The sequence below is a fragment of the Amblyomma maculatum genome, chromosome 11, assembly GCF_055883805.1.
Source record: "Amblyomma maculatum isolate TAMU_Amacu chromosome 11, ASM5588380v1, whole genome shotgun sequence".
Classification (NCBI taxonomy): Eukaryota; Metazoa; Arthropoda; class Arachnida; order Ixodida; family Ixodidae; genus Amblyomma; species Amblyomma maculatum.
This window is the reverse complement of record NC_139354.1, coordinates 7627549-7649985: the sequence shown is the minus strand read 5'-3', so window position 1 is coordinate 7649985 and position 22437 is coordinate 7627549. Positions and strand designations below refer to the sequence as shown.

Genomic DNA, 22437 nt, shown 5'->3' with positions numbered 1-22437 from the left:
ATTTAAAGGTGGGATACGGCATCGCAGCCTTGTTAGTGAAATCTCAAGTTGCCGTGAATGACATAATTTTCTATTCCAAGAATAATTTAGATGCAGGTAGTCATCAGATCTTAAAAGATGTCCCTTTTTCATATTAAATAGGACGTTTCTTCGAAACCTCGCTGCGGTGATGTACGCGGTCGCCGGAAGGATAGAAAATACGGGGCCATTAAGGGACTATTTTGCCAAATTGTCAGCATATTCATTTAAAGTCACATTGCTGGGGCCTGGTACCCATACCATATGTACAATTTTCAAATGTCTAGGGATCAGGGAGACAAAGGTTTTTACTATTGCAGAATCCACCGGCGAAGAGAGAGATGAACACAAGGATAGAGAGTCGAAAATTACTGCCACTTTAGAAAAAGAGGAGTCTAATTTCCGTAAAGCGAGTACCACCGCCAGAAACTACGCCTCAAAAATTGGGGTGAAGTCCGGAAGCCGTACAGAAAAAGACCAGTCTAAATGTGGACAATATATACCCACACCCGCCTTTTCATTACTTTGAGATGCGTCAGTAGCTACAACTAAACTAGCAGAAAGACTTCTTAAATGATCTTCTAATAATCCGTTTAGAATAACGGATGATAAGTTTTTAGCATTATTCGGGAATATGTCGTCAAAGACAATTTTAATAGATGAACCGATGGTTTGTATGGGTAGAATACTAGGAAGGGAAACATTTAAAGGGTCCAGCAAATTTTTGACCATAACAACCTGCGGGGTGTGAAATTTAGACCAATGGACACCGAAAAAGGAAATCGGTTGACAGCAAAAAATAGACATAGATCGGTGAAACTCTGATTCATATATCCTTAAGTACGTCTGAACGGTTAGAATTTGTAATCTATATATCAAGGGTGGAATCCGGGCTTCAAGGTAGAGCACATTGTTGGCAACAAATTTTGGAAGTCCCAGACACAACCGAAGTGCTTCTCGCTCCAACAGAACAAGCGGTCGAATTTTATAAGTTGCTGATCCAGAAAACAAGACTGAACCGAACTCTAAAATTGGACGCACATACATAACATAAATCATTAAAAGGACATCTCTCCGCATTCCAGACCTGGGACGACTAATTCGGCGCAGCATGCCCACGGCCCGAGCCCCTTTCGTAGCAATATGGTTAATGTGGGACTGCCATGAAAGATTATCATCATAAGTGACCCCTAAATACTTTAGTGATTTAACCTGTGGTATTATTTGCTGCTGATACATTACAGACTGACTTACAGAATCTTTTATATTAAATACGAGGACTGCGCTTTTGTTGACATTTAATGTGAGACGCAAGCCACACTACCAATTCTCAATAGAGTTTAGGTACGTTTGCAAGTGGAGATAAAGGGATTGAATATCCGATGCAGTCGCAAAAAACGCAATATCATCCGCATATACGTAAGTGCGAACGTCATGATTAACTGGTATTGAGCTGAGTAGTATGTTGAAAAGGACTGGTGAAAGGACTGCTCCTTGCGGCACTCCCCTGGCTTGCTTATATCTGCCAGAATGGACGCCATTTAATGCACAGTAAAACTCTCGGTTTTGGAGGAATTCAGATATCCAGGCTACTAAATAATGTGGAAACTGAAGAGATTTTAATTTTTCCAATAGAATGCTATGCTCAACGCTATCATAGGCCTTGGCTATATCTAGCGTTATCAAGGCAGCGTGCATTTTTTGGCGCTGCGCTAAAAGAACTCGACTCTCAAGATCAGCATGCGCATTCCAGATGGAACACTTTTGACGGAAACCAATTTTGCAAGGGCTGAGGATATTTTCTTTATTCATGAATTCCGAAACACGTATAAGTATGACTCTTTCAATTAATTTTACAACGTTTGATGTTAATGCAATTGGTCTAATATTATCAATGGACAAGGCACCGCCTTTATTCTTAACTAAAGGAATTATTTTGGCAAGTTTCCATTCTGGGTGTATCCAAGCATGTTTGATGGAATAATTTACTAGCTCTAATAACGTCTGAGGTGACTCGTCAAAAAGAATTTTTAACATTTTTGAAGTCACTTTATCAGGACCGGGAGCAGCGGCTGGTAATCTCATAAATACAGGAGAAAGCTCAGAAACGGAAATTTGAGGATCATAATTAACTGGTTCCATTGGCATTGCAGATATCGAGCCCGAAGGAAGTGCAGACGAGAAACGCTTCTCCAGTCATTTGGCAATTGTTTCAGTTGTGTCTATTGCTTCACGTGGAGTCAAAATAAAGGAATGTAGATTTTGTGCTTACGGAATCTTTTTCCGCGAGCGTAAAAAACCAAAAAGAGCAGTTCGATTGCCAGATTTAGAGAGGAAATCAAAATGCTTAGCACCATACTCGTCCTTCGCTTTTGCAACTGTACGTTTAAAAGTAGCTGCAATGAACTTGCAATCCTGCCAGTTTTTCGGGCACTGGTTGTGGAGAAGCTTTTTTCATGCCGCCTTTCTACGTCTGTAATCTCGGGAACAATCAGCATTCCACCAAACAGCTGAAGTATTCCCCTTTGAGCTCCGTACCAAGATCTCAGACTTCTTACGGCAATCTTCAATCACCGAGCATAAGCGCTTTGATTTTTGTTCTTCATCCGTGTTAGTCAATGACTCAAGGTTAGAGCGTAACGTTGACTGAAAGTTATTATAGTTGATAAATGACTTCAACTGAGAAGTCGCTGGAGTTACAGGGTGATTAACCTCAAACGCAATCGGTATGTGGTCACTAGAGGTGCCACAATCAAGTGTCGACCAATTATTAACGAAGAGACTGGGAGAGGTAAAAGTTAAATCTAACACAGATTGACTGTGTTTTCTTATAAATGTGGCCGAACCCGAATTTCTACAGGAAAGGTTATTATTTGTTATCCAATCCCAAAGACGCTTGCCACAACTATCTGTCTTGTAGCCCCATGACACATGATGCGAATTAAAATCACCAGCCAGAAGAACTGAGTTTCGACAATTAACTAATAGCAGATCTAGAGGTTTTGTATCTTGTACACCGCTAGGGAAATAAGCATTCACTAAGGAAAACGGACAGTGCCCTGGAATTTCAAAGTCTAGGGCCAATAACTCACAATCTATAGAAGATAACTGGAAAGAAATCTTAGTCCTGTGACAGAATTTTGTACAGACAAATATAATTAAACCTCCTCCTTTTGATTGGCGATCTTGTCGGAATGAATGATAATTTTGTAAATAGAAGTGCTTTTCGGCTGTTAGCCAAGTTTCTTGCAAAATAATTATGTGTGGATTATATCGAGAAGAAATGTAAACTAAATCTGTTGAAGCTGTTAGAATTGAACTACAGTTCCACTGGATAACTCTTAGTGCCCCTATGATTGTGAAATCTTGGCAGCCGCAACTGCCTGCCCCAAAATATTATCCTTTGGCTTTAATGTATGCTCATGTTTCTTTGATTTTGGTTGGGACCGCGGAGAAGAATGATTGGACATGGGAGACCCACACCGTTTTAGGATTCTTACATCTGATTCTACCATCTCTGCGTCATTAATGTTTTCATCGTCATCTGGGGGAGCAGCCCTGTTAGGCGAAGCAACAGTAGTGCTTTCAAGCAGTTGAGAGCTTTCAGAGGGCATATTTGCTATGAAAGGGGCTGTTCCTGATTGCAGGGCTTGCGTTAGCTGAACTGCCAGAACGTTAGAAAAACACTCTGTGACAGTAGCAACAATTCGGTCGACCATTTTAGTCATTGATGTTTCCTCTGCAGTCATTATCGCCTTAAAGATTGATGCATCCAGAGGCACACCTGATCGGGCTGACACACCTGCATAACCGTGTAATCGTTCCTTAACTTCTGTTACAGCGTCACGACGCGAACAGCGTTTTCTATCTATTACCTCTAGAATTTGAAGCTCCTGTTTTCGAGATGGACACTCCAAGGAGTTTGCAGCGTGGGCTCCACCGCAAAGGCAGCATTTGCCGTGTTGTTGTGAACATGATGACGAATGATGACCATCGCCACATTTGGAACACCGCACGGAGGACTTACAACCACGAGCACTGGGACCATATCGCCAGCAATTAGTGCACTGCAGTGGCTTAGATTCAGGAGGATCCACACAGAAGATCAATGGCCATGCTTTTATCTCTGACGGGCATGAAGTTCCCGCAAATGTGGCAATCACCGACTCTGTTGGTACCCGCGTATTATTAACCTCCCGGCTGCAACGATACACCGGCACGCCGGATCGTACCGGCACGCCGTTCTATTCTTACTTCCTCTTCTTCAAGCATCCAGACACGCCCATCATCATGCCATGAAATCATCATCGGTAAACTTCCTCGTCTACGATCGGGACGATCGCTCGGTGGCCCCGGGTCATGTTACGGACAAAGGAGGAAGAAGAGGGCAGTGGCGCGGGCAGGAGCGCGAGCGCTAGGCCCGCACACAGATTCATTAAACGTAATCTCACGACCATCGAGCATCTTCTCTCTGTCCTCTGTTCTCCTGTTGTCATCGCTTGCCGCCGCGTAACAATATTATCGTTTCCCATATTTAAGTATTCCATTCTCCTTTCATGCAATCTCTGTGTGGTCATACGAACGTAATAGTAGCCAGCAAACTAGTATTATCTAGCAATCAAAGCATATGATAAATCGGGTCCTACTACGACCATGCAGACCAGGCCGACAGATCTGTTAACATCGTAGTCTGAACATACACTGGCATGAACGACTAATTAAAATTCATCTTTAGCCAGTGCAACGCTGGCAGGACGACCTCGCGTTTAACTTCTTCTTAGAAGGGACCGACACACTGCGGGCAAACATTAGCTGTAGCGTTTTTGTGAGCATTTTGCGGTCACACTGTGCTCTTGTAAACGCCTGCTCTTAAGAGTATGGCACTCTCCTTACTATTGAATACAGTTGTAGAATTTCAAACCTGCAATCAGACAGTTGTATTGATTCCTAGCTTGCATGTTCTGTCGCTTCCAGATGATGTGGGAAAATGAACGCACGCTAGTGCACGTTTCACCACATAAGCAGCAAGCGACGCTCTTTCTCTTCTGTTTCTTTTTTGTTTTGTATGGGCTTCTAGCTTCATTGATATTGGGTGTGACTACGACCACCAATTATGAGCTGAATGTTACACTAAAAACATAATATTTGTGTCTGAGTACATGAAAATGTTCGTTAATAATGCAGCGAAATTCAAAGCCCTATTCGAAAGTCCAGTACACCCTTCTTATACCGACATTCAAAGTGCGCGTTTTAGTGTCAGCGAATATAATCGCATTCAATGTGTGCCACGACTTTAGCGAGAAACAAAGATCGCATAATTTTCTGTCGCGTCTCCATTCAGGTTGCAAACGACCGAACGCAGTTTTTGAACCTATACCCTGGCAAGAATAGGAAGAATAGGATAAAGAACACACCCACTAGACTTCAGGTTCTTTCATATCTTCTGAAGAGAAGCTCGGCAGAATCGGGATAACGCGGGCCGCTTCTGCAATGTTTGTCACATGCGTTCACGACAAGTAGAATTAATGCCACAGGCGCGAATAGAACGTGTTACAAAAGATGTCTTACGCAACACGTCTGAAGTGTGCAACCTGCGCGCGTTCGGAGGAATCATTTCGCTATGCTTTCGTAAAGGGCTCTGGCGTGAAAAAAATTGCAGGACAAAACGATTGGGCAGCATATTGAAGTAAAAACGCAGACACGACATCCATAAGCACAGAATTGCCGAGAACGCATTATTCATTACGTAAAGAAAGAACTCGCTGTCATCACTTGATTGGAAAGGTACCAGGAAGGGGACAGAGAGGTTTAATTAGGGTCACACAGAAAACAATCATAATCATTAGTCGACGTGCTCTACCAACAGCAAGGAGGGTGAAATATTGCATTAAGCCCGATAACGGATAAGAGGCTGCGTGCAGAGAAACGTTGCGCATATTGTGCATTCAGTTCAGCGCGCAATGTACGTACTCCTTCATTGTGTAAGTTAGCAGCGCCTTCGATAATACTTGGCGTAACTGGCGCGCAAGTGTGAGTAAGCAAGGCAATACTGCCGCTACTCCGGCACAATAAATTGATCAAAAAAGCCACCTAATGTACTTGCAAAGAACCTTCGCTTACAACATGTAATGACCCCTGTTACGCATCTTTGGTAATCAGTGTTGATGGAGCACGGGTGGTCTTGACAGTTCATGACCTTCTATTTGGTAGGGCGGTGTGAGCGTTGGCCGAACGTGCTGTCGGCCAGCACTTGTTATAAGTCCTCGTGGTCTGCAGATAGTAATGCGAAATCACAGAACATACGTGTGCCGACGTATGGGAGAATTTAAAGGTATATTATATTTGGTCCAAGCTGTATCCTTCATTTATGTACACTATAACGCGAAGCTGAATAGATCTTTAACATGAGCTATGTATGAATATGGTCGTGTTGGGGGCACGCGTACAAAGTATTTCCCCTCTAAAGTGTTCATTTTGCCCCTTGCGTGGCAAATTATGTTTTAGAATCTTCTGCCGGCTTCCTTCAAAACTTCAAATGCTCAGTTTGACATGGCTTGGCCTTATGCCCGCCTGGACAGTTATCGACCAGATCACAAGTTTATACTGAACAACATACAAGAATGTTCAAAACGTTTGCTCTACGTGAAGTATATGAAGCTTTAGTCTCTACGGCAACTTTTAGCTTTTAAATGAGAATTACTTTTAAATGCGAAATCACAATTTTACTTTGAGCGCCTGACATTCAAGATTAACACGAACAAAACAGAAACAATTACGTTCTGACCTTTCACTGATAGTTTGCTTTTTTTTTTTTTTTTCATAAGGAACTGCAAAACCACAAGGCTACTGATGTCAGGGATCGTGCCGATGAATTCATTTTCAGTTTCAGAATCATGGCCTATGCTCTTTCGGACAGCGCAGTACGTAAACAAGAAAATTTTTACTGTATTTTGCTTTCTTTTTAACAGAGAACCAAAATTTCGGTATAGGCATATTAGCGTGCAAAAAGGCAAAACGTTCTTCTCATGAAAGCTGTTGCTTACGCAGCTTTCTTGCAAAGACCTCAACCTCGGTCACACATTGCAGGCAACCCCGAGGCTACCCTAATTCTCTTATCGTTGGGGGATTACCATTGGAGCGTTAGGTCTCCATGTTCCATTTTTTCTTTTTCATTTCACGTATGCTGCAACTTTTCCTTTGCTACACTAAGCTTTAGCAACATACATGACAGACAAAATACGACAAACATAAATTTTTTGGTCGTTAGTGTTTACTGCGTTTTTTTGAATTACACCGTAAACTGAATTAATGCCTTACACGAATCCCGGCCTCGGCGGCTGCGTTTCGGTGGAGGCGAAACGGAGTGGCGTTCGTGTGCTGTGCGATGTCAATGCACGTTAAAGAACCCCAGGTAGTCGAAATATCCGGAGTCCTCCACTACGGCATCTCTCATAGCCTTAGACGCTTTGGGACGTTAAACCCCACAAACCAACCACAAACCAATTATTGCCTTACTGTATTGTAATGCACTTATCTCGTTTATTGTGATGCTATATTTTTATTTCAAACAGACATTTTAATTCCTCGCCATTTCTGCTGTCTTCTGAGAGAAGGAATAGCCGATGTAATCATCGAGGAATAACCATGCGTCCCATATTTATGTAAAAGAAACAATCCTCCCTGAAAACGAACGTGCAAGGCGCACTTTCGCAACAAGCGTCAGCACACTAATACGCAATGACCTCAATATATTTTGACCCCTCACGTGGAAACATTCAAAAAAAAAAAAAAAGCGCCACATCTAAGTGGAACTCCAACGCAATGAAGAAACAGCTGTTTGTCATGTGCAAAGCTTTTCGTGGTGCTGTTTTTTGTCGGTGGTGCCAAAATCTTTGAATCTCTTGAACTAGCACGCTGTTTCAATAAAAAAAGCACTGCCACAAACTCGAAGTGAGAAGCAATCGCCACGACCGGCTTGCAATCCTATACAAAGCGCCGCGCGCTTCTTTGAGAGCGCACGTGTGTTCCGCCCGCGCCTAGTATTGGTCAAGACATATGACCACGTGACGCAGCGGCGCGCCACACGTGGAAGTGGCCGGTACGTATTTTTTCCCCCATCCTCCATGCCGCCTTAAAAGAGAGGCGCTTTCTCGTTGGCTGGAGTTCATCCAGAGCGACGCTCCTCGTATCGGCTTTCTTTCACTCCGCCGTGAGTGGCTATTGCGGATGCTGCAAGGGAATCTTTTGTCAAAGCAAGGCGATTGACCTCCTCTTTGGCAGGTTTGTCTCGTCTTCTTCGAAGAGCTTTCAAGTATGGATCAGTGCGCGTAGCTCTGATGATACGTGGGACATCAGAGACTGACCTGAGAGACTTGGCCCCCGAACGTCGTCCGATGCCTCTCACACCCGTGACAATGACCCGCAAGAACTGTGGACTGTCACCGATTCGCATAATGCTCATCGGAAGTCGAGGCGTGGGAAAATCAGGTCAGTGGAAAATCTTTTACGTTGCATTAACCACACCACTTCCCAAATATAACTCTATGCTGCATTTTTTTCTGGTTAAGTTAGACCGCATTCAGCCGGTGTAATTGTCACAGCCGAGACCCCCAGGGCGTTTCTCATTATTAAAGAGACGAAGGGGCATGGTTTTGTAAAGATTGTATACAGCATCATTCCTAATTTTAGAGAACACCGCCTTAGAAAGCAGAGCAAGCGAATCATTTAGTTTTGGCCACGAGCTGTGACGTCTTGGGTGACAGCTTCAATCATAGAGTGACACAAAAGGAATAACTAGAGTTTTAAAACTGGATCGCCAGAAGGCCTGAGGTCGAAATATGTACCCTTGTAAATGTGCCCATGGAGATCATGCACCCAGGTCAAAACTTCTGTGCTCTTCGCGAAGGTGTACTGAACGCAGATGCCGTGGGCTCTTTACATTTTTTCCTCTTCTCTCATTCAGCTGTGGTCTAGATACCGCGCTTCCTTTGTTTCAAAGCTTTTTGAGGGTGCTTCTCAGACCTTCGTGTGATGGAGCACAGACACGATGTCTGGTTAATTATGTATGTAACGCAGGTCGGAAGCGTCGCCTGCAAAAAAAAAAAGTGAGAAACATAGGGTTCAGTGCCTTTTAATTTAGATATTGAAATCGCCCAGCATTTAGGAACTCTTTTAGACTGCTTAAAATGCTAGCGTGTCTTTAAAATATTCAAAGGTGGCGTGGAATTCTTTCCATCCCGATAGTCGAGCTGTGCTTACAAAAGAAATATTGTTTCTATATTATGATGAGCAGGACTCAAAACGTTGTTATGGATAGCGTTTCACTCCTCTCTGCAGCCGTTACAGTACGCTTCCTCACACGGCGGTTCATCAGCGAGTACAGCTCCATGAAGGACCTCCTCTACAAACACACGGTCCTCGTTGACAACCGGACATGGGAGCTGGAGATACTGGACACGTCGAGGAATCAGGTACATGCCAAATATTTGACAGTCGCATCAACTTTAATATTATTTTAAGCGGCCGATCGCCAAGCCCGTCTCGGTTTTAGCGACTAATAAAACAGCCTTCGGAGCCTAAGGCGACAGTCGACATCATTGTGACGTCTCAGAGCGCTTATGTGGTACATGAAAATGAATAATTGAACGATATGAATATTATGTACCTATTCAATGTATCCGTTTTTGTTTTATTACGTATTATTGCTCAGACCGAGCCTACTATCACAGGCCTTGTTGATCCACTTAACAAAAAACATACCAGCAAAGTTGGGCAAGTCGAAGAGATGGTTAGCAAGTCTATCTTTGTGTTTTTATCGCATATGATGGCGCCTTCTTGAGCATAAGTAATTTTAGACCCCACTACCTTTGCAGTTATTGCGTATCCTTTCTAACATAAAATTCCCTGCCAGTCTCCTACATTCGTCAAACACTCAGTTTCTCTATAGTAGCATTAAATATGTAGTGCCGCAATAATATGTTTGCATATCATCTTATGCCCGAACCGTAGTGTCGATGACAACATTTCGCGATCCTTGGCCAATTGCAAGGTACTAACGCCTCACTTCAAACTTAGTCATAAAGGCTGCGTAGACTTGAGTTACAACAACCATGGCTGTCCCTACAATGAGAGTTTCGAAAGGTGCACCATTAAAATGCTTATGTATGCTATCGTTATGAGTGCCGAACTATTGATCCCACTGGAAAATTTATCTGAAAGTCAAACTCTGAATATTTCATTATCTGACACGTAGCGACTTTTGCTGGTTTTCTCCAGGAAGCAAACATATTCCCGGAGGACAAGATGGGATGGGCCGACGCACTTATCGTACTCTACAGTATCGAAGACTTGTGGAGCTTTGAAGAAGCAAGCAGTTGCTTGCAGAAGGTGCGGCAGCTCTGGCCATGCCTGCCTACCATCCTGGTGGCCAACAAGCGCGACCTGTTCCACGCTCGTCAGGTGGAAGTCGACGATGGGCGCCTGCTGTCTGTTCGACTCCAGTGCAAGTTCCACGAGGTGTCGGCCACTGAAAGTTATGCTGGAATAAGGGTGGCATTCCAAGGCATTCTCCGCGAAGTACTCGCCACAAAGATATTGCTTTCAATGACGCCACTGAGACGGCGGCTCACTGTTATAAACGTATCGAAGATGTTGGAAGCTGTTTTCGGCAAGAGCAGCAAGCGACATAAGAAAAGACTATCCTTGTCCTTGTAGGCTACCTGGAGGAGAGAAAGGGACTCACACTGTGTACACACGACGCATACTCATTAACAAAAATACTAGCGCATTTAACGAAGACACACCATCTGGCCTAGCTTTCTACCTTGACGCAGACTCAGTGACGAATACGAAAGATTCTCATTGAGTGTTTGAAACAAAGTCCTCTCCCCTTTTTATTGACGCCATAGAGACTCCTGACAATAGGCAAAGAGTCTGACTGCATATATGTAATGTTAAATTTTTGTCATACTGTCTGTTTCTGCCATAGCTACACTTGTTGACTGAATTTCGTCGACTTTAGCCATTTTTAATGAAGCTTTCCAGTAGATTTCAAGTTAAGATTGGTTTCGGCGTCCGGTAGTCAGCAGATCCGCACCGCAGTATCGGAATGACCCCAGGCTGCTCTCGCATACTTGTGTTGTTATTTAACATAGTAAGCAATAAGACAACAACATTTCATTTTTCTGCTACCCATATGATACATCTTTCTGAGCCATTTTTCTGGTGACACGCCTTTTCATGAATAGTTTTTGGAATGAAGTTTTTTGTTTACCCTGAAATAAGCTGGCACCTGCATGCACCTACTTTCATCTGTCTTCACACAGTGAGAAGCAGAGCGTGTCCTGAGACTCCTCCTCTATCACAGGAAAGGAAGACCAGTGCCAAGAAACAACCAAAATGTTGCGGCAATTTCTACATGTACGTAGAGTACATAAGAAAACGCACTATAGTAAAAAAAACCATTGTTCCTTAGTGTACACAACACATACTTGTTCCAGAAGCCCGAATATCTTCGTGCAATAGCCTGGTAATGGTAGCCATGACTCGTTATATATTATATATATATATATATATATATATATATATATATATATATATATATATATATATATATATATATATATATACGAATGTATATTTTGTTTTTGAAACTAGTCTGCTCAATTCTTGCTGCAATACTGTGATATGTATCGAAATCGATCCCCTTTATTTATGTTGAGTATTTTGTTTTTCATGCTCGTATCTGCTGCCTGTAAGCCGAAAAGAGGTGCACTTCTTTATTGCCGAGTTATCAAACTCACATGTTAGATAATAATTCTGAGGATGAAAAAGTGCGAAGCATCATTGTTTTGTGATCACCCTGAGCTACGCTACCGAGTATGCAAGTTATCCCAATTATGTCTTGATTAGTATTTATGAATCTGAATTCACAGGAAGATTTGTAGCATGAATGCAAACACGGGGGCCAGTTGGTTGATCATTCTGTGGAATACTGCGCTACTTGATATACAGAGACAAATGGACGACGACACACGAATAAAGCGCATTCGTGTGTCGTCGTCCATTTGTCTCTGTATATCAAGTAGCGCAGTATTCCACAGAATTTGTAGCATGTTCGTTAAAACTTCTGCACTTTTACCTGTGTTAATCGGTGTTTCTATTCACGGGAAAATGGTTAACGTCTTCAATAAAATGCTTATGTCTTTCATTATTTCTGTCTCGATTAGTATTTATGAATCTTAATTCACAGGAAGATTGGTAGCATATTCGTTAAAACTTCTGCACTTTTACCTGTGTTCTGTGTTTCTCATTCACGAGAAAAGGGTTAACGTCTTCAATAAAATGCTTACGTCTTTCATTATTTCCAAATTCATGTTTTTTCTGTTTTTTTTAGTAACGCTTTGCAGGCACGCATTTTTTTTTTTTTTTTAAATCTGCAATCACTAGCCCGGAAAATGTTACCGGAGATGATGTATTGCAACGTAAAAAGATTATTGCAAGATCGTGGCCCGCTTTTTTTTTTCCTTCAATTATGACGGTGTATAAACTCCGCGCAGATATTATTCCGAGAGGTCTTCTTTCCGTTCCCTTTCATCAATTTCCGTTAAAACCCAAACTGCCTATTAGACCATCCTTTTGCAATTTCAGTGTTGCTATTATTCAAAAAGAGAGACAGCTCAACGCACAATGAAGAATTAGCCAAGCATTGAACATGAGCCCCAATACTACCTATAAGACAGCTGAAATAGCATCTCAATCATTTTCGATAACATTGTTCACTTGGTCATGGCATTAACTACGTTGGGGTGGCAAAAAGAAATAAAAAAAAAACAAGTTGACAGTGAGATCGATGAGAAGGTGTTGGGCCGACCTACGATGGCAGTTACGATGGCACGTTGACTTATTTATTTTCGCTATTGCATTAAGTTCTTGCTCGTTGTTCCGGGATAGTTTTTACCTTTGGCTAGTGTGTATATAGCTATGTACACTTATCTTTTTAAGCCGAGTAAAATATTCACCAGTGCGAGCTTATGAGTCAACTGCAGAGATAGGGCGGATATACTTTGTTGGCGGTATATGCTTACAATTTAGATTAGCCATGGTCGTTCCCTATGCAAGAAAGAAATAGTTTATATGGGAAAAAAATAATTCATTGTATACGTGCAGTTTCAATGCTTGTGGTAGGCAAAATTTCGTCAGAACCCCAACAAATTTTCAAGATTTCGTTCTAGTATAGGTAACATAATTGTCCCATGCCATGATCTTGCATAGATATACTCCTAATGTTTAGAATTCGTCGGCAATATCTATTGCTTGTGGTCCTAATGCGATAATTAAAGCGCATTGTACTGATGACTGGCAGGAAGAAAAAATAATAACCTTAGTTGTTTTAATGTTGATTTCAATAGAGAGTTCGCAGCACCCCATTTATGTAGGCCTTCAAGAATGTTTTTAATTCAGCCTCTAATATCTGGAAGTTACTGTTGCGAAATAATAATTTGGTGCTATCTGCTTACGATACATATTGTGGTATATAACTACCCGTAGTGATATCATTTACGTAAAGATTAAACAAGAGAGGGCCAAGAATGCTTTCTTCAGGTATGCTGCAGTGTTAATTTTTCTTCATGATGACAAGCTGTCGCCTATTAAAGCACTTACATTCGGTGGTGAAGGTACGATGTTACCTTTGATAAAGCGACTCTTCAGAGTCCATATATCCCACGTTTTCAATAATGTTTATAGATGAAGATGATCAAAGGCTTTCGAGTAATTTATGTATATGCCAATCCCTATTTCTTTGTTCTCGGATGCTTTTAGTATAATTTCATTCTCTTATAGAAGGGCGCTCGCTCTGATGACTTCCGCTCTCGAAAGCCAAATTGTGTCAGATTAAAATCTTGTGCTTCTCAACAAATTTACTGAAACGAGTATGAACTATTTTTTTTCTTATACTTTTGAAAAGATTGGTGGCAATGAAATGGGACAATAGTTAGACAATTTTTTATGCTTATATTTTTATAAAACTAATATTTGAGACTCGCATTTTAGTGGCGAGAGCACCTGTGGAGAAAGCAAAATATATAGAGGTAAGATGAGGTACAAGGAAGTTTGGTGTGCAGTTACTAGACTTTAGCTGAAAATTATCAATGTCACATGCAGAACTACTTTTACATAAGGAAAAATGCTTCAGATAGTTCTATTTACCTGGATGTAATGAGGTACTGTTGGGATTTCTAGGCATGTCTGTCACTGCTACCTCAAAATAAGTCCTGGTTGCTTGATTCACAAAGCGGATGTTAAATTTTTCCGTAAATTGTTGTTCACAATAAATCTTGTCATTTGTCAGATGTAGCGAGGCGCAGATGATACGAGAGCGGTTTTCCACGTCGTATAAACGATCAGAAAAAGTTCAAAACAAAAACCCCCGGAAGGTCGCCCATGTTTTGCGGGTCGCAATCAAGTCGAAAGCAGCACAGAAATAGGAGAAGCCGCTGCAGCTTACTGCTTAACAAGTGACGTGGGCAGCAAGCAGGAAGAAGCGTCGACACGGACACATTACCTCTGTTCTCGCTGCCTCCGAAAGGAGCAGCCAAATTTACAGTTCTCCCAAACTCAGCGCAAAACTTTCCTTTCTTTAGAATCTAATACCCCTGCCACGCCTCTGCATTACCTCTCTGTGGAGTTCTTGACCTCTGAGCTGCGACTGCGTGGTGCTCGGATTCGAGAAGCCGAAGCCGACTACAGAAAAGTCCGCGGGAAGGAGAATATAATGTGAAACTTTCACCGCAGTCCTTGATTCACGGCTACCCAGAAGAAGAGCGTACACAACACGGATGCCTGTGAAGACGTGTGTAAAGCGCCGGCTCGACGACAACCTTGGCTCGGATGCAAATGGCCCGCGCTCGGCCACCGAGGTCGCATCGCTTGTGGGGGGTCGTTGGCCGCTTTTGCGCCGCAAGCGGCAAGCGCCTGGCGTCGCTCCAAGTCGGCGCCACCTTTGTTATCCTTGAGGTGCAGAGCGCTTCCTTGTTTTCTTGAGGCCCTTTCGCATGTGCCCCGCACGACGATGTGCTCGTGTTTAAACATTCACCGTTGGTCTTCATCTTATACGCGGTGCAAAGAGCTGGATCAAAGAACATACATTGTATCCTCTCAGAACTTCATTTCGGAGTTATAGTCAAGAACACCAAAGGCTATATTTGACAGGGATGTAGCTCAAGCTTGCTTTGTAAGAGTAAGTGTATTGAAGGGAACTTTATGCAGAGTGTGAACTGGAAGGCTAAGAAGCTGCTGAATTCGGAACTCGGCACAAAACGGTAACGGATGCAGTAGGAGTCTGACGAAAATTCGAATGAAATGAACTAACAACGCATAATGTATTGGGCAGAAATATATTTACAAAGGAGGTTTAAGTATATACGCAGGGAGAAAGAGTCAAAGGACCAAACAGTGAGGGCCTACCGTTCGACGCACTTTGTCTTACTTGTCGACCACGTGCCAGTACCATACTTCTCCTTCTTTTTTCTCCCAGCTTCAAGCAGTGACAATATTATGCGTCACAGCTACTAGGAAACGGCAAGAAAAATGCTGATATTCGTAATCTGGAAAAGCCTGCCGCAACTGTAGGTGTCTACAGCACCGCAGTATAAAACTATGTGAAATTAAAATTGGATTTATAGGATTTTGAGTTCTCTCACTGTAATTACCAATAGTGAAAGTCATGAAAGTTTATTTCTGCGTATTATAAGGTTGGCGCGTAGCCATCAGCTTATAAATTCAGGCAATAATCAAAAATTAACCCAACAGCGAAAGCGGGCCTTGATTGAAGCTCGTGGTTTCACTTGGCCACACAACGCGCCACTCCGCGAGAAACCATTACAGACCGAAGACAACAGTCGTTAACCTCCCGCCAGCAGCTCCAATGCAACCTGGCCGGAGCACTTGGCTCTCAAGTCCCTGCTGGTTTCCGTGGCAAACGGTCAGTGGGTGGTTTCTGTTCATCCGGCCAAACCTCTTCCAGAAGGGAAAGGAATCTTGGGCGGCCCGCTCATTGGCGTTGATAAATATTGGGACCCGTCGAAGCTCTTAGTTCATCGCAAGAGCTTTACCACCACCATCTCCTCACTTCTCTGTCCTCCTCTCCGTCTTACACCTCCCTCCCTCGAGAACACTGGGCGTGCCTAGAAGCGGTCAGCGGCGCGATGAATAACGGCGGTTATTCCGATCCCCGGCGCCAGCGCGTGTGCGCTACGGTCCCTGATTTGGAAGGTGAACGCGCCTTCTCTGCTTCTGCTGCGAAGCGCTCGACCGGTCTTGTTCAGGAAGCGAAAAGCGGCGTTTTGCCGCTCTCTGACTGATGTGCTGGTGACGCGGTAGACTGACGATGCTTTGTGTTGTCTGCGGAGAGGTGCGAACGGGTAAAGAGAACAGGTTAAGTAGAAATGAAATTCCAGGACAGCTGGTACTTGTATTGAGCTCATAGACGAATCACATATAAATTTGCCTTCACTCATTCATTCGCCGCAATGTATTAGTGTGAGCAGCGAGTTGGCGTCTCTATTACATTCTTGCCTTTCTTTTTTTCAATTTATTATTCAGTTTTTAAAGCGTTGTTGCTATAGAGTATGTTTTTGCGCTGCTCTCTTTGGTTTGCTAAGGGTTTTGCCAAAAGTAAATAAAAAAATATATACTATCATTTAAAAATTTCCACTAATATAAATCAGTTTACAGGCCCACTCTAGGCATAGAAAAAAAATAAGCGTGGTGCAAACAATAGGCCACCAGGGCGACATTTTTGCAGAGTCTCGACTGGCACGGCCAATACTCGGAGCTTCTTCACTACAATATCGTCCCTTTTTATTCTATATGTTAGCATAGCTTATTAATGTGTAAACGTTTACTTGCGATGTATTTGATTTAGGTTAGAAAGCAGAAAAAAGACTTATTCAATTTTATCACAACGTTGTTCCTCTTTTGTCTATTATACAAAATCTCTTCAGAAGCCCGCTAGCAACTGTGGATTTTTTACAGCTAACCTGTAAAAAATGCCTACACATTAACTGACTTCGATGATCTAATTATTATAGACATGAGTTTTTGAGGGAGTTATGTGCACATCCCGCAAGCGTATGTGCTGCTTCTACGTGTGTCGAAAGAGAGACGCAATCCGTAAAAAAAAAAAAAAGAAGAAAAGAAGATAGCGTTTGATATTGGCAACAATTCCACCGAAAACATTCAGATTGCATTTTTCATTCACATAAACATCGCCAGTGGTGAAACTGTTTTAGTTTATGGCGTTTAACGTCCCAAAGCGACTCAGACTATGAGGGACACCGTAGCGGAGGGCTCCACAAACTCCGACCACCTGTGATTCTTTTATGTTCACTGGCGTCGCACAGCACACGGGAGCCTTTCTTTTCGCCTCCAACGAAAAGCTGCCGCTACGGCCGGGATTGGAACGCGAGTCCTTGGGTGCAGCAGTCGGGTGCCCTAAGAACGTAACCTCCGCGGTGGAACACCAGTGGTGAAGAGAAGAAAAGCATAAAACAACATCCTATATGACCTTCGAAAGCAACCAAGTGTGCCCCTTCTCGAGACACTGTCGTTATTTATTGTTCATCGATAACTAGCTCGCCGTTGCATTGCTTAGAGATATATGTGCCAGATAAGAAACGAGACATTAGCAACGAGTCTGTAACAAACAGCATCTGATAGTAACGATTCCACTTTTGGAATGGGCAGCAGTGCAAGGAAGTTTTCTGAGCGCGGCGTGTATCGCCCAGCCTACGTAAAGACTGGGAGAAACCTAAATCGGTCGCTATTACTGGGCGATACAGCAGAATCTTGCAGGAAGAGCTGCCCCAATAAAACTGTGGTTCGCCGTTATTGTAGCGCCCTCTGCCGACCTCTAAGCAATCTCAGTTGTAAAGAACCAGGCGGCTAATACACTATGTAATAATAAAAAAATATATTGAGGGAAACCGAAATGATGAATCTGATTCACGCCATCGAGCCTGGTCGTAAACGAGCGCACGCGTGGTTCATTAGCTGCAACCAGTGTGGCCAGTCTTTGAAATATTCTCTGTAAGAAACATTTTTATTGTGTTTTGTTGTTCTTATCGGTACTTTCCGAACCGAGAGTCACAAAACATAGCTTCGCAACATGCACACTGAAGACAAGATGATTGCGATGTTATTCACCGCAACCTACAGGGAAAGAGCCGCGAAGAATAATGCGTGCATTAAGTGTGCACGCAAGCTGTCAGCAGCTTTCAGGTCTGATTGCAATCTCCCAACACGGACAGAAGTCTACACGCGCAAATAACTGCACGACTTGGCCGGTACACAAGCCACCAGACAGCGGCGTGGTGCCTGCTCGTGAATGTAGAACCACATAAGAGGTTCTATAAACAGTGCTTCTCGCCAAGTATCAGTCGATAAAGTATAATCGATAGAGATAAATGATGCATTGGGCCGGAGTATCCCATGTGCAATGCGTAACAATCAAGTAGTTATTCTTAGCGACTCTTCGGCGGCGACGGTATAACGGGTTGATAACCTGTCCAGATTCTTAGCAAGAATGTACGGATAGAGGATTACACTTCCTCGATCGCAATGATGTAAACGAAAGCGTGGTCTCAAACATGCGCTCGTTTATGAAATAATGGCTGCAGTAGACTTACCCCCGAAGTTGGCGTAACCGCTTCAAACAGGAAATTTGCAAAAGACGTATTAGTGAGGTCTAATATGCATGAACAGAGTACCTCGCTAGCGTCCTTTATGCCAGATCGGTGCCTACTTCGTGAGTGTGAATAACCAGATTGTTTGAGTGATAGTTCACATCAATCATATGGTGTACTCAAAGCCAGCTGGAAGTAGTGCCTAACTATCAACGTGCATCTGTAGCAATCATTTTGAATGCTTGACCCAGACGCCCGCTTAGTAAACCACATATATGTATAGATTACTTATATAGTTCTGTAACCCAAGGGCTGTCAAGTCGAGTGTTAACTAAAGCTGTTTTAACAATTAGACATTAAATTAACACAAATAAACTTCTTACGGCATGGAATAACAATGCGGTAAACTTCAGATAGTCCACTGCGCTACAATATGAGGAAAAAAAGAAGATAGATGACCAGGATTTTCTGAAAAAGACCAGGAAGTTTGACGCCTGCATCTAATGCTTATATCCTCAGAGCAAGCCACCCGTGGTAATATTTAAATGAGTCTACAAACAAGCACTTCGCTAAGGCTTCACTTCAAGGAACAACCATATGAGCCACGTTTTGCATAACTTTTGCATTACTAAATTTATTGTGCGTGGCAGAGAGAGGACTGGGAGATGGAATTCTCGTAGAACACAAACCTGAATGAAATGGGCAGAGCGGAAACATCAATGCGTTAGGCGAACTTTCGACAAGAGTCCTTTTTGGCGTTCTGAGCTGGCGGGGATTGCAAGAGGCATTTTCACTTAGGGAGAATAACCCATAAGGGAGAAAAGGATGTGATTATACAGACGGATGCTACCATGAATAAATAATGTGACCATAAATACAGGACGTATTGGACACGTGTCTTGCTTCTGGGGGTTAACAATGTTGACCTGCAAAACTGCAACGATATAGCCAAGCTTCAGCAGAACGAAATCCGAGGGAGGGGGGGGGGGGGGGCGGTTATTGATGGCATGCAGAGGTAGCGATCATCAATTTGTTATGCTGTTCAACCTGGCACAATGGGTGTGAGCGGGGGAAATAGTATCTTCTGAGTCGAGTTGATCTGGAGCAAATTGAAAGTGATTACATACGCCTCTCGGTCACATTCGATTAAATAAGATGTGTTGTCACAGTGATTACCTCGACATCAAGCACAGGTGCAATGGGGACCGAAGCCACCGCTCATGTGTAACAAGTAGCGCCTGGGTATCGAAGCCCTGCCCATGGTCTCGGCATTATAACGCGTCGCAGGCATCAAATTGGCCTAAAGGCCGCCATGAAGAGGAGGTGTGCACGAACCCACAGGCCCAAAATGCTCTCTAGAAGGAGCAGTCAAGGCGTCTCGCCATACTTCTCGGCAGGTCGCTTTCTCTGGGCAAAAGGCGGTATCCGCATCATCACCTCGCATTTTGGGAGGGAGGGCTGGTCTAGCGTTGTGCGCGCGCTTTTGCAAAACGGCGACCAAGAAGAGAAAGTATGCGGCGCATGGTCTGCGGACAAGGGTATGCCTAAAGGAACGCGATAATTGCGATCCTACGCAGAGCAGATGCAGAGCCTGGTATGCCTGCACCGCACCTCATCATGTCTGGGGCACGCATTCTTTTCGGAGGGGAGAGGCACCAGAGGTGCTATTAGGGAGAGAGGGGTGCCCTATTGAAGACTTGCCAATTTATAAACGTCTTTCCAGACGTCGCTTTTCGCAACGTTGAGAAGTTTGCGACGTTGAATGAAAAGAAAAACAAAAATTGCTTGCGGAATCTCTTTTAAAACCGCTGCTACTAGGAAAGCGTACAGCACAAGGATTTTCAGCTAAGAAGTGTAGCGTACGAGTGCAGTAATACGTTGCCACACAGGTATTACCTATAAAATCAGGCCGCACGCAATGTTCAGTAGGGTGGTTTAGAATTGCTGAGCCATCTCCATCGACACCCTGTTTTTTTGCATGTTTTGTCTGGCTGTTCTGATTACGAAAATGAACGTTAGCAAATCTCATTTGAAAAAAACGTGAACGGTGGTTCATCTTGGCTAAGCATGGATATTTATGAACAAGCCATGTTTAGCACTCGTGTAGCTACCATTGCTTCTTTTAGTTTTGCTTTGTTAACGCCTTGTCACGTTTAGCTGTTATTTGTTCGCTTGGATAGTGGAGCATACTTACGGAGTGGTTTGGCCACACTTGTAAGTGCCGCACGTAAGTATTATACTGTGAGATGAAATGTGGATATCTATATGTATTACAGGAAACAAAACCCATTAATGTCGACTAAATAGTAAACTGAATGGTAGAGAGCAGAATCACGGAATCACGTTTAGCTATGTTTTCTCAAACCACGTCGTCATCACAACCACTACAGCAGCTCAGAGACGGTGTAGTCACTGGCTAGTGTTTATAGAGTCACTTTTCTTTTCCATCTCAAAATTATTTAAGTGTTGAAGTGGTGCTTTAGGCGTCTATTTGGGTAAAGAGGCCGGTTTAGGGTCTTCAGTGCAACGCTGTCAGAGGAGATATGAAGGTGACGACATCCGAAAGGAACACGAAAACTGGCAGCTTAGCGAACACAGAAACCGACTACGCTTTTGCCTGTAAATGTGTTGTAGTGTTGGATATATGGCGCTGTCAAGGTGGGGCGTATACAATTATCACCATCTTTTCTAGCATAAATTGTATGTATTACCTGGAACTAACAGTCTCGGCTAACAGTGCTTGCTAATAATACCATCATTATCTTTCCTCATCTCCCGTGCCTCTTCTCGGATTTCTTTGCGACAGTCGACTGCAACGAGTGACTGATAGGGCTTAGTAGTGCAAGCACTCCATTTTGTGATGCACTAGTAATTAAAAAAATATAACTGTCGACTTCATTTTTCTTTTCTAATGCTTAGATTTCTTATATAAAAGCGAACCTGGAAGTATTCACATATCTGCGCAAATACGCTATGATAACAAGATTCATGCCACCAGGATCAACAATCTACTGCTATGTTTCTTGGTGGGGATGATACAAACGTTCAGGGTGAATCAGAGCCCGATTCATGGTGATCAACATACTGTTCGGAAGGTGGTGTCTCGTCGAGAAGACACCAGTTTGCTTTCTGGTGAAGCTGAACTATGAAAGCCCATGACGTCGAAGCAGGAGGCCCTAAGAAATAACCCATAAATACAAAAGGAAACTCTTCAGTCTGAGGATATCACGCAGTTGGGTTTCTTCTGTTCAAGGACACTAACCCTTGTAGGGGAAGACCTCTAGCGATCACATGCTTGCTTGCTTCTTGGATATGTGGAATACTGGAAAATAGCGGCTTATATTCTGAATATCTCAGCAGACCAAAGTATTGCGATAATTACATTCCGAATTCCGTTTCCAGTTCTTTACCCCGCAGTGGATACTTCGAAGCCGATCAACAGCATTGCATGAGGTATTCTCGAAGGACAAGGCTCAGGTACTGGGGTACACGGGGTGGAGCCTGCTCAAAAAAAAGAAAGAATTGTAGCTCTGGAAGTAACTGAGTGATTAGAGCTCACCAGTCACAACAAAAACAAAACGTATTACTACGAGTGCGCTAATATTGTACTTACTGCGACATAAACAAGTGGCAGAGACGGTTTAAAGTTTTTCTTTCACATTCAGCGACATATTAGAGATTTACAGGTGACACACTTGAATTCAGGGCTGCTAAAGCAAATTCCACTTCAATATTA

General features: G+C 43.1%; 2 protein-coding genes across 3 annotated transcripts in view; one reads left to right on the top strand and one right to left on the bottom strand.

Moving 5' to 3' along the window:
• Positions 1–22437, bottom strand: part of LOC146172732 (uncharacterized) — a 309284-nt gene that overhangs the window by 44703 nt on the left and 242144 nt on the right. The gene's annotated exons all lie outside the window — the stretch shown is intronic.
• Positions 8412–10731, top strand: LOC146172736 (ras-related and estrogen-regulated growth inhibitor-like). The gene is made up of 3 exons (XM_084584770.1): positions 8412–8505; positions 9355–9488; positions 10294–10731. The coding sequence occupies exons 1-3, from the start codon at positions 8412–8414 to the stop codon at positions 10729–10731; spliced, it is 666 nt and encodes a 221-aa protein (XP_084440896.1).

What these genes read in the sequence shown, in the direction of transcription:
- LOC146172736 (XM_084584770.1), top strand. Translation starts at nt 8,412, where the DNA reads ATGCCTCTCACACCCGTGACAATGACCCGCAAGAACTGTGGACTGTCA. An exon ending in TCGAGGCGTGGGAAAATCAG is followed by an intron (nt 8,506 to 9,354) that starts GTCAGTGGAAAA and finishes TCCTCTCTGCAG; the next exon opens with CCGTTACAGTACGCTTCCTC. An exon ending in TGGACACGTCGAGGAATCAG is followed by an intron (nt 9,489 to 10,293) that starts GTACATGCCAAA and finishes GGTTTTCTCCAG; the next exon opens with GAAGCAAACATATTCCCGGA.